Genomic DNA, 12380 nt, shown 5'->3' with positions numbered 1-12380 from the left:
TTGCATGTTGTATGAGCAGTTTTGTGTCCCACCCATAGAGCTGCAGCATTATCATATGAAGCAACAACAAGAGTTCCCATCCCTTTTGCAAAGTTCAGTCAACATTTGATGTATAACAAATATTACAGCCCCTCCATTCTCACCAATGGGGACCCAAACCAGTATACATGATTCTCCTCTCCTCCAGTTTATCCTTGAAGTAACCCTGTGGGACAGGGTAGGCTGACAATATCTAAGTGTTCCAAAGTCCCCCACCAAGCTTCCACAGAAGAGGTGAGATTCAAACTTGCATCTCCTTGGCTCAGATAACTCTGGAAGTTCTTAAACCCCCTTTCTTTGATAAAGGAGGGAAGAATTTCTTCCTTCCCTGTTAGTGCTGCTTCAGTAGAGGGAAATAAATGGGGAATGAGGAAGGACAGTTTAACAGTGTTTATGCATTTTGCTTTCAAGGTAAACATCACAGTTGAAAGATAATGTAAAAGAAACCACCCCAATCATGGACTATGTTTCTAATTCTTCCTTATTAGTTGCTCCTTGCAGTTCAACCAAGGCCTAAGAACAATTATGTAGCATTTAGGTAAAAAGATAAAGCCCAACAATCCAGCACCAGAAACCAAGATGGAGAAGGTCTCCACAGCCACCATATATTTGCCCTTGGTGCTCAGGTACGATGGAATAAATGACAACCAAACACTGCAAAAGACCAACATGCTGAAAGTGATAAACTTGGCTTCATTGAAAGAATCGGGCAATTTCCTTGCTAGGAAAGCCACCGTGAAGCTGACACTGGCCAGAAATCCCAAGTAGCCCAGAACACAGTAAAACATCATGGCTGACCCTTCATTGCATTCCACTATGATTTCTTTATCCAGAGTATGCGTGTCAAGATCTGGGAATGGGGGAGAAGTACAGAGCCACAAAGCACAAACAATTAATTGTATTAAAGAGCAAAAGAGGAGGATGGAGTTTGCCAGCCCTTTCCCCACCCATTTCCTCATCCTGGTCCCTGGCTTGGTAGCCATGAAAGCCAGAAGAACTAGGATGGTTTTCACCAAAATGCAAGATACCGCCATGGAGAAGATGATGCCAAAAGCTGTTTGTCGGAAGTAACAGGTCACCGTCTGAGGGCATCCAATGAATAACAAGGAGGTGAGGAAACAGAACAGTAGGAGGATGAGCAGAGTAAAAGTGAGGTCACGATTGTTGGCTTTGACAATGGGAGTGTTCTGGTGCCTAATGAAAATTCCCAGCACCAAAGCTGTGATCAGAGAAAAAGACAGAGCCAAAAATGCCAATGTGAGCCCCAAAGGTTCAGAGTAAGAGAGGAAGTTATAGATCTTGGGAAGACATTCATCCCGGTGCTCGCTTGGATATTGATCTTCTGGACACTGGAAACAATCATCCATGTCTGAAAAATAGAACCAATGCTGTGTTGATCATGCAGTCATACCTTTCCCCCCTAAAACTTTTATTAGCTACTTTTCTACTTTGTAGGAACTCAAGGCAGTGGGATACCAAGGGTGGGATGGGGGGTCTGGTCTACCCCAGGAACAGCTTGAAGAAAGTCCTCGAAGGGGGCCCTTGAAGCCAGCATCATGTTGCATACAGCTGAATGTCTTTTTTATTTTTAAAATGCAGTTCTGGCTGCAACCACTAGGGGCATAGGGAAATCGGAGCATAGCAAAAAGCACTCTAGGGCTGCGGTCACACATGCCAGTTGAAGTGGAGGAGAAGGGAGGCTATTCCCTCCAGAGGAATTTGACATGCAGTTATGAGATCACACCTCCCTGTGTAGCTGCAGGCACAGCCCATCACTGTGTGATCAGACGCAACTGCAGGTGAGCCCGGGGGGGTTGGCTCTTTGTTTCCCATGCACATAAATGAGGAATCACACCTCCGCACTGAGGGCCCCCTATGGAGTATGTGATGATGTTCATATTGGGGGGGGATGGCACCAAGCCGGGATGGCCTGTTCAGACCATCCCGATGGCTTGAGAGCGTGCTTGAGTGATCAGACATGGAAATTTCCGTCCATGGGCCATCAGAACCTGTTTATTACTGGACTTTCCCGGGTGTCTTTTAACTCTGCTTTTGAGGTGGAGCAGCATGGGTTGCTGATGACTGTGGGATGCTTCCCAGATTTTGCTGCCTATCACTCCCTTTAGATCCATCAGGCATCCATCAGGCATCAGATCTAAAGGTGTATGTGATCACAGCCTATGATTAGCTAGATTTCTATTTCTCCAAGACTGCAGCAAAGTTGCTTAACAGATTTAACATCCAAGCAAGCACGCCGATAGCTGCTACAATGATTTCCAGCCTGCACGTCATTCTCACCAGTAGTCTAGCCTTTCTTCCTTTCCTTGCACCCAACTCACCCAGATCTTACAAAGCAGTAGTTAGGGTGTTGTAGCAAGATAAAACAACCTTTTCCTCTTTTAATTTATCTCTTTCTTTTCCACATGATTCTCATTCATTTCTGTCTTCCTTCACTTAATGTTTCCATATTCCCCCCTACACACTTATTTTTCTCATCCCTCTACTGCTTGGTGAGAGAATGTGACCGATTTCCCACAAGCTGCTGCTCCGCGCTCGTTCTTCCCTTTGCCCCGATTGTATGTGTCAATTTCACACTATGTGCTACATGGCCGCATTTGCCCGACAGCTTTGCCCGATTTTCCCCATGTCTACTCCGTCCTGTTTTTTGAGGATTGAGTAGATGTGGGGGAATCGGGCGAAGCTGCGGGGCAAAATGTGGCTGCACAGCACATAGTGTGAAATTGAGATGTACGTTCGGGCCAAAGGGAAGAGCGAGCCATCACTTTCCTCCCAAGGAGCAGGCATCTTTTAATTTCATGGCTGCTGTCACAGTCTGCGGTGATCTGGGATCCCAAGAACGTGAAGTCTGTCACTACTTCCACGACTTCCCCTTCTATTTGCCAAGGAGTGATGGGGCCGGATGCCATGAACTTAGTTTTTTTGATGTTGAGCTTCAAGCCCACTTTTGTGCTCTCCTCTTTTATCCTGAGCAAGAGGCGCTTATGGTCCTCTTCACTTTCTGCCATTAGAGTGGTATCGTCTGCATATCTGAGGTTGTTGATCTTTTCCCCAGCAATCTTAATTCCCACTTGTGATTCATCCAGGCCAGCATTTCGCATGATGTACTCTGCATATATATTAAATAAACAAGGTGACAATATACATCCTTGTCGTACTCCTTTTCCTATGCTAAACCAATCAGTTGTTCCATATCCGGTTCTGTCGCTTCTTGGCCCTTATACAGGTTTCTCAAGAGACATGTGAGGTGGTCTGGTACTCCCATCTCTTTAGGACCTGCCATAGTTTGTTGTGATCCACAACAAACTATGCTACAGGTAGGAGCACACAAATACTGTGCTCAGAACAAAGGCAATCAGAACATCCTGGCCCAGGTTCTCTCAAGAAACACCCTTACCACACCATTTTTTCACTGGAAGCTATGATGGACTGTGGCAGGTATAGCTCATCTGTAATAATATCTGTAATAATAGAAGGGTCTGGCTATCTGTCTGGTCATCTCTTGTCATCTGTCTGTTTCTTCAGCTGTGGCATCCATAACTCCTCAGAAAATGAAAGCAGGAGTCTCAAAATGGTCTTGAGACTCCTCAGGATGGTGTTGGGAGTTACATTGCCAAATGTGAAGAGAACTAGAACATCCTGACCTGTATAATCTCCACCCCAGCCCATGCTTTTCACTTTGGAAATCCTTGTGGTCTCTGTAAGGTACAGCTGATCAGAAAACAAAGCCAGGCATTTGAGAATTAGCCACCAAGTTCAGGGTGACTATGGAAGTGGCATTGTAAAGAAGGAAGGGAATAAGAAGATCCTGTTTCTAGTTACATGCAGGAGCCCACCAATACTATTTCCAATTGGGTTAAGGCTGTCTGTAGCGGACATAACTCATCCAAAAGTAAAGAAAGGAGCCTCAAAATTATCCTCTGGCTTCACAGTGACACCGGAAGTTGCGGTGCCCAAACTGAAGGGAACTAGAACATCCTGTCCCAGGAGTGCCATTGACATCTTCTGCCTCCAGCAAGCATGTGGCATCCCTAGTTTAACCATCTCTGAATATTTCTATATCAGACCATGTTGCAACTGAACATTCCTTTGTTGATTTCATGAAGTTTCCAGTTTGGCTTTTGTATGTAGATACCATTGGGCATAAAGTCAATGCATGATGCTGCACAGTGTTGTAGTATTGTAGTACTTGGATTATCATTCCGACCTTCCCGGTGTGAAATCTTCCCATCTGGACATGGAACACAGTCATAGCAACAAAATAGCTCCCCTTCCTTCTTTTTCTTGCTGAAACCGGGATGGCAGTTGTCATTGCATACAGCAAGAGGTGGGACCTAGCCACAAACAAAAGGAACTATATTGATGTCTTCCCCTTAAATTACCTCATGAAGTTAAAAGAAAAGTTGCTTCTCTGAGAGAGTCTTACTTTATTTATGTATTTATTTATTATTTCAATTTATATCCTGCCCTTCCCGAGAACAGGCTCAGAACAATCTAAGTTAATAATTATTAATTAATAATCAATAATATAGTAAGACCAGTTTAAAATATTTAAATATTTAAAGTGGGCAGTGCAATGCATTTAATTCCAGTTTACACAGCCGGGAAAATAGGTGGGCCAACGCCAAGACATGATGGTCTCATATAGCAGCAGTATACATGATTGAAGAAGTAATGACCCAGTTGATTTTGGAAAATGCTTCAAATTGGGTTTCAAATAATAGCTTCAAAGAGAAGAAAAGCATTTTGAAAGTAAAGTCTTATTGTACCCATCCATCTGCTAGTCTATGACAACATTAGAACATAGCCAATTTTTCCCCTCACTCCATGTCACCCAATTTCCCTGTTTGTGGAGGAGACAGACTGTCTAGACCTATTCCAATTTGGATTCAGGATTAGGCTGGGAACAGAAATGGCCTCGGTCACCCTAATTGACAGGGCTTTTTTTGTAGAAAAAGCCCAGCAGGAACTCATTAGCATAATAGGCCATACCCAACAGCAGGAACTCATTAGCATATTAGTCCATACCCCTGACAGCACAGCTCATTCACATATTAGGCTACACCTCCATGTTACCAGAAGTGTGGTCATCCAGCCACACCCACCTTTTGCTTCTTATTCTCTTTACCTTGTTTGTTGACAAAACCCAGGGCTTTTTTGGGAGCAGAAACTCCTTTGCATGTTAGGCCACACACCCCTAATGGTAGCCAATCCTAATGAGTTTCTGCTGTTGGGTGTGGCCTATTATGCTAATGAGTTCCTGCTGGGCGTGGCCAACTTGGGAGCCAGCCAGAACACCGTTCCTGTGTGTTCCTGCCCAAAAATAGCCCTGCTAATTGACAATTTTCACTTTATAGAATGACAGGGGAGTGCATCTCTGTCAATTTCCCAAACCAGCATAGCTTTTGTCCAAGCAGCCACCATGACCCCCAGCATCATATCTGTGGGTGGTCAAAGGGAATTCTTCCTTCCCTTTCACCAGCAGAAAAGCTTGTTGAATCTAATATGTCTTCAATATTGTATTTTAGAACCCGTAATTGGATCTTACCTGATCAAAAGTGGTGTGCCATGTATTCGCTCCCTCATGAATGGTGAACTCTCTGCCCAGTGGAACCTGTGGATCTATCTTTCCTACTTTCACTCGAGAAAAGGTTTGGTTGGGGAAAGTAACCCAGTTTATAATATCAAATCCAGCTGCTAATTCACCATTCTCATTGAGAAACACCCTGTCTCCAGCACTGTTGTTGAATGAGATTCTCCTCAAGAAAGAATTAAGCTAGAGCGAAGGATGCAAGTATATGTTTTACAACGTATCAAAATGAATAGCTTTAAATATGCAAGCACAATCATTACATTTTTGCGCTCTAGAGAATATAGTCATAGAATAAATTATGGCTGCTCAGGAGGAAAGACGAGACATTTTCCCCTTAACAGTGCAAGAGCCCAAATATTTCCTGCAATGTTGGCCCTTCAAAGTTGCACTGGTGCCTGAATCACAAAAAGACCATCAAAGGTGCCCATACAACCCTTTCTTACTCACACAGAGTGTATTGTAGTTGTGCAGAAGCATTTTAAATCATGGATTAGGCACAGAAAGGATTAAATATACTCTCACACAGTGATCCTTCCCCTCTTTCAAAGTAGCCACTCAGGAGGAGGAGGAGGAGGAGGAGAGGGGGAAGGAGGGGGGAGGGGGAGGGAGGAGGGGGGAGGGGGGAGGAGAGGGAGAGGGAAAAGAGGAGGAGGAGGAAGAAGAGTTGGTTTTTTATACCCCACTTTTCTCTAGCCTAAAGAGTCTCAAAGCAGCTTGCAATCTCCTTCCTTTCCTATCCACACAACAGGCACACTGTGAGACGGTGGGACTGAGAGACTTTTGAGAGAACTGTGACTGGCCCATTGTCACCCTGTAGGCTCCATGCGGAGGAGGAGTGGGGAATCAATCCTGGTTCTCCAGATCAGAGTCCACCACTCTTAACAACTAAACCATGCTATCTTAAAAAAAAAAATCTTTAAAAATCCAAAAGCCTAATTATAGCTCTTTCATGATTTATCAGTACTGGCCCTTACCATTAATAACATCCCTTTAAAAGCAGATACTTTAGATCTATTATCTAAGATATATCTGAAATTCTGTCTACATCTTACTGTAGATGGAAGGGACAAAGTATTGCACTTTTTGGCAGATCACTTAATGAGTGTGTGTGTGTGTGAGAGAGAGAGAGTGTGTGAGAGAGACTTGAAGCAGACATCTCTAAGGATAGTAGCTTACACTCTCACACTAGATTCCTTTTTCAGTGTCCACAAATAGAGCTTGTCTCCTTCCCATATATTGCTGTTTTCTTCTGAGCGAGCTTGGCAACCAGTGGAGGACCAGGGAAAGGGACACGGGGGGCACTTTGGACAGTGGCAGGAAATGTCAGGTGGAGACGTAGGACCCTATGTCCCTATTGGGGTGGTGGTGGTGACAACCCTATACATCAGATTGGCATGGGAAGGACTCTCAGACTACATACATTACTGGAGAGAAACTGACAGGATGAAACATATCTGCTTGTTTTGTTGATAGAAAGAAAGGTGGAGGACACCATACTATCTGGACATTGCTGGTGGCATCATCCAGAGCAGGGTTCCCTAATATAGTTTCTGGGGGCACCATGGTGACCACTAGTACTTCCCATGGCACTTACCAAGCTTTCCTGAAAGTGGGTGGGGAAGCTGTAAGACATGACTTGTTTTTGGCTGCCCTCACTCAAATGAAATGGTTTTTCCACATTAGCCCATGAGGAAGACTGGTAATCACCCAAGTTTGTGGTTCAGTTCCCTCTTCAGTCTTTCCTTCTCTTTATCACCCTTCTTTTTCTCCCTTCTTCCCCTGCTTGGACTTTCCTTCATTTCTTTTTATCCCCCTCCATCTATTTTTGTGCAAAGTAAAGATGGAGGCATTGTGTTTGACTCCACCATTGGTGCAAGCCATTTGGAGCTTGGCTGTGCCTCTGGGGCAAGCCATCTTGGATTTGGCTCTGATGCAGCCATTTAGGAGTAGTACTCGCTACCTGTCTCAAAGGTTCAAAGGTTTCCATAGGCTGAAAAAGGTGGGGGATCTGAAGGGCAACTGAAGTCATCAACATGTGAAAGACAGAGGATTTAAAGGAAACCTGTGTGCACATTTTGACCAGTTTGTAGACTCTCTGAATTCTTATTATCCTTTAGATTTGCCATGCCACAAAAACTGTTTTGGATGTTAAAGCTTACTTGCCAGGGCTGCATAACTGGAGGATCCAATCTACTTCTGTCCACCAAGGAGCTGAGTTTAGCCCTGGATGTGTACTTCTTATGTAAAGCATGTGCCACAGCATAGACTGCATTGTAGATACTGTAGCTTTGACCGGTCATGCTCATTTCAAACAGAGCACCTGGCAGGCTCTCCAGCTTCTCTTGTCCGGTGCAGATTCTTTCGTTCTCCTTGCTGTCTTTAAAACCCGAAAATGAACAGCCGAATGCCTGTTCCCAGAAGATTCTGATAAAGCCATCTCCGTTTGGTGAGTCTGGATGTAGCATCTGAAGGAAGTTTTGAAATCCCAGCACTGGTTCTGAGTGGATTGCAAATGACAAGGCCCCATGGAAGATTTGTATATCAAAATCCCTATGCACTGTCTGTGTCGAGAAATCCCAGTGGGCTGTCATAACCCAAACCTTACTTATAAAGCTCCGTACAACTCCATGCCATATTCCCAAGTATATTAACCATTTTAAACATGATGTGGTCTGTGGGTCTGCATTTACTATGAATACTTGGAGTCTGGGATTGTTTAATGGAACAGCCTTGGCCAGGAGCAGTTCAAATGCATTAGTTGTCTCTAAAACGTGAGACAGTGGTGGTGTCCTTTCAATATGAGCTGCACAGATGCCCTCTTGAGAAAGCAGTGGTATCAAGGTCCTCACAAACTGTTCTCCTTTATCATCATCTGCCACAATGATTCCAACCCATGTCCATTGGAAATGCAGAAGTAGACGGACCATCCCTCTGTATTGAAAGGTTTCATTGGGGATCATCCGATATAAGGAAAGGAGCTGGGTGTTACCTTTCAGCACTGGAGGAAATATACAGTAGGCAATCTAAAATTTAAAAACAGATCATAGAAGATGCAGAGAGCCCTGAGCTGGATAGACCAGGATAGTCTGATATCATGGAAGCTAAGCAGGGTTGGCACGGTTAGTACTTGGATGGGGGACCAACAAAGATGTCCAGGGTTCATCTCTTGCTTTGAAAAACCTATTGGGGTCACTATACGTCAGCTGTGACTTCCGAATACCACCAATGCAGAACTCTGTCATTGCTTTCAGATACCTTATTCCTTTTGGGGGTAAAGTTTGGTTATGATTGACAATAAATTATTCCAACTAGAGAAACAGATGCAGCAAATCTGTATGGTAGAAATACTTATGCAGAATTCCTGAGTCATAAAAATGCAAATACACTTTCTAAATTATTGCTGCCCTTAAAAATTGAAGCATCTCAAGCTTTTTCTAGGCCAATCTTGCCAGATTTCAGAAGCTAAGCAGGGTCAGCCCTGATTAGTACTTGGATGGCAGACCACCATAGACATCCGTGTTTGCTATGTGTCCTTCCATGTCTCTTGCCTTGAAAGCCCTATGACATTGCCACAAGCCAGCTGTTACTTAATGGCAAAAAAGAGCCCAACAATGTAATGGGTTGTGAAAACCTGTTTTCCTTAGCATAGATATTTTCTTGAAAAACGACCAAAGCTTGTAGTTTTGTCTCTGTTACACCCATCTTCCCTGAGAAAATAGTGAAAGAGCAAATATTAATCTAGACTTCCAAATGCTTCATTTATCACCCACTCATTTTACCTGTGGAGTCTTGTAGATGCTTAAGATGGTAGACATTTGCAAGGAGACTTCAGAGTCAAGTCCCCCAATAACAGCTACCAGATTCATTTGGTTGTTACAGTTGAAGTTGGGAACAATCCTTTTCTGGGTAGATAGAAGTTTCAGGGTATTGTGATGAGTCATCCTTGCATTCAAGTAACTGTCATAGATGTGGAACCCCAGGCTGACATTTGGTAAGATCTCATGATTCTTATTGATTTCCTTCACAGCAAATACCAAGGACAGTACATGCTGGTAGTTTTTTGGCCTTGCACTAAAGAAAGAGTTACATTATGTATAACACAAATTTAACCCTTTATGAACAATCTGTATGAGAGCATGCAGTAATATACATCATAAAGGCTATACATATGTTAGGAGACTTGAGGTTTATATTTCTTTAAATTCATATGGATATATGCGGGAAAAATAGGTAATGATTTATTTTTAATAGCACAGTCCTTCCTTGCTTGTTGATCACTCCAGTATGCTGCATGTATTGGTTTCTTTCTTTCAAAATGTTTCAGCAGACTCCCACAAGTTATCAATTGTATTGTTAAAGTCTGATTAATCACCCATCAGTTTACATATAAAATGCATCAATGTGAACTAGCCTTAGTTGAGCGTGTCCTTTATCGTGATGAAATGGCAAAGCTCGTTTTCTCTATTTAAATAAATGGGTCTTTGGGGTCGAAGAGTACAATCCTAAATGAGCTTTAGCATCCTAATGTCAGTGGTTTTAGAAGGGATTTTTAGTGGATTGTACCATAATTTTAAAATGCTTTTGTTAAAATTCTTTTAACTTTCAGCTGCCTTGAGAAGGTCTAGAGAGTCAGCCTACACATTTTCTCGATAAATAGATAACCAGTAAATAAATCTAGCTGGAATGTCTCCTGCTGTTACTGAAACCTCTATCATTAATTGCAACAAAGCAATGACTTCAAATACAACAGGGAACATATGATTTTAAAAAAAATCATATTGAACACATTGGAATCAATCTTTGACAGTGCAAGAATGAAGAATACATTAAGAGGTTCAAACAATCAGATATAGAAATCCACACTATTTAAAATACATGCAAACCATTTGGGAGTCAAAGTACGTAAATGTAAAATAGTTTCACAGTATTTGAAATTTGATAAAGAGAGGAAATACACAGTCATGAATAACAGTAGAAAACAGAAGCGTTGATGTTTTTGAACTAAACCTCGAGCTGGAAGTAGATTAAAGTACAGAAGGAGGGAATGTATTAATGAAAAAGGATATGGCAGAAAAGAGTTAGGGAAAAGCAATTTTTTAAAAGCTGTCATGTAAAAAGGTGTGCACATGCAATTTTAATAAAACTAAATGTCTTTTCAAAAAAATGAATGTCATGGTGGGTATTTCTAAACCTGAGATGGAATTTAGAAGGCCCAATAATCCATTAATGGCATTCCCAGCTCAAAAAAGATCTCAAAGTTGGGAAAAGTCACCCAGAAGACCATGCAAAGTCAGAACTACTCAAAGTAGATAAGATTCATCTAGATGGAGCAGTGGTCTGGCTCCATAGAATCCAGTTTTATTTATCTCATTATGTCTTGTATTTACTTCCTGGCATTATCAGAGGAAAAAAAATATCCCTTACACAAGCTCGTCTACAAATTTTGTTCTGGGATGTTCACTGAATGATGTTTGATCAAATAGGCAGTCAAACTGAGTAGCAATCGCTCCAATGGCTGCATCACCTATCTTGGAATACCCATATGGGATCCAGAAGACATCAGGCATAATACATATACCCCTGAGTCGCCTGCAACGAGAGGATGGCAGCGGCAGTATCCAGAGAAAGAACAGCAGCCAAATAACTTCCACTTCCATCTCAAGTGCTAATCTTGACAGAGAATAATCAGTTGATTTTCATCTCTGTAACAGCTGCTATGGTCTGGTCAAGCTGTCCTTCCTCCAAGAACCCCAAATTGATCTAATAAAGGCTAATATGAGAACCACGAAACTGGCACAATCCACAGTCCCCACCTTTAGCTTTAAATGATCAGAGCTATTATTTAAATCTTTCTGACACAGTTACCAATTATGGCAAAATTGGGGTGATGCCTAACAATTTGAGATAATTGTGGAGTTTCAATAAGGCTCCACATACAATGGTGTTGACTATGACATCACATGAAGTAGAAAAGTTGGGGAAGTATGTTGTCCAGTTATCTACTGTATGAAAACCATTCATTCTTATTTCTAAGAAAAGAGGCAGATGATCTTAAATCAGTATATTGTCTACTGAAAACTGAACTGCTTTCTTAGTAAGCTGGTTAGATAAGATGATCAACCACACGGCTACCTGTCATTGAACTATAGATGTACTCTGTAGTCTCATCCAAATCTGTGTAACCATTAACTATTTCCAGATCTCATATAAGAATTTTGTAAGACCAATTAAAGCATAATCACAAGCTTTACATTCAGACATAAAATCGGTGATATTTAGCGGATATATATTCTGTAGCTTAGATTTCTGAAGAACTTCATTCAAGGGACCTATTCTCACATTCAAATTATCCCCTATTAAAATATGAGCTTCTGGATAACTTATCCCTGTATGGTCAGACCAATTTTGCTTTGTTTCTTGTTGTGTCCATACTGGAGGAATAAAAATAATGTTTATCACATTATTGTTAATGAGTTTATATGAGCTGCCATAGAAAATGGAGGCAGGGGTCTAACCAAATGATTTCTGCTCTAATTTTCAAGGCTATGAGAAGAGCTAAACCTGCAGAGTGCTGGCCATATTTACGACTTTGAACTGCTGGGACTGAATTAGAAAAAAAACTAGATACTATTAGGTAATCTTTAAGCCAGGGTTTGTTTGTTTTTTGCAAAAGAATGATATGCACCCTTTGGAGAGTATTAAGAAATTCCAAATTTCCCATTTTTAAATG

General features: G+C 42.0%; 2 protein-coding genes across 2 annotated transcripts in view; both read right to left on the bottom strand.

Annotated features, from left to right (window-relative positions):
* Positions 1-509: 509 nt before the first annotated feature.
* Positions 510-11217, bottom strand: LOC107122978 (vomeronasal type-2 receptor 26-like). Its single transcript, XM_015426129.1, has 5 exons — positions 11075-11217; positions 9430-9721; positions 5606-5833; positions 4265-4391; positions 510-1408 (listed from the first exon to the last, which is right to left on the bottom strand). Exons 1-5 carry the CDS (start codon positions 11215-11217, stop codon positions 510-512), a joined length of 1689 nt encoding a protein of 562 aa, XP_015281615.1.
* Positions 11218-11839: 622 nt separating this feature from the next.
* The window catches only part of LOC107122977 (vomeronasal type-2 receptor 26-like), a 38482-nt gene continuing 37941 nt past the window's right edge, over positions 11840-12380 (bottom strand). The window contains exon 12 of the mRNA XM_015426127.1: positions 11840-12081. Within this exon, the coding sequence (XP_015281613.1) occupies positions 11840-12081 (242 nt within the window). The remainder of the gene's footprint in view (positions 12082-12380) is intronic.

Source organism: Gekko japonicus, unplaced genomic scaffold (assembly GCF_001447785.1).
Source record: "Gekko japonicus isolate JY-2015 unplaced genomic scaffold, Gekko_japonicus_V1.1 scaffold171, whole genome shotgun sequence".
Classification (NCBI taxonomy): Eukaryota; Metazoa; Chordata; class Lepidosauria; order Squamata; family Gekkonidae; genus Gekko; species Gekko japonicus.
The sequence above is the reverse complement of the archived record's forward strand: the minus strand, read 5'-3'. Positions and strand labels throughout refer to the sequence as shown.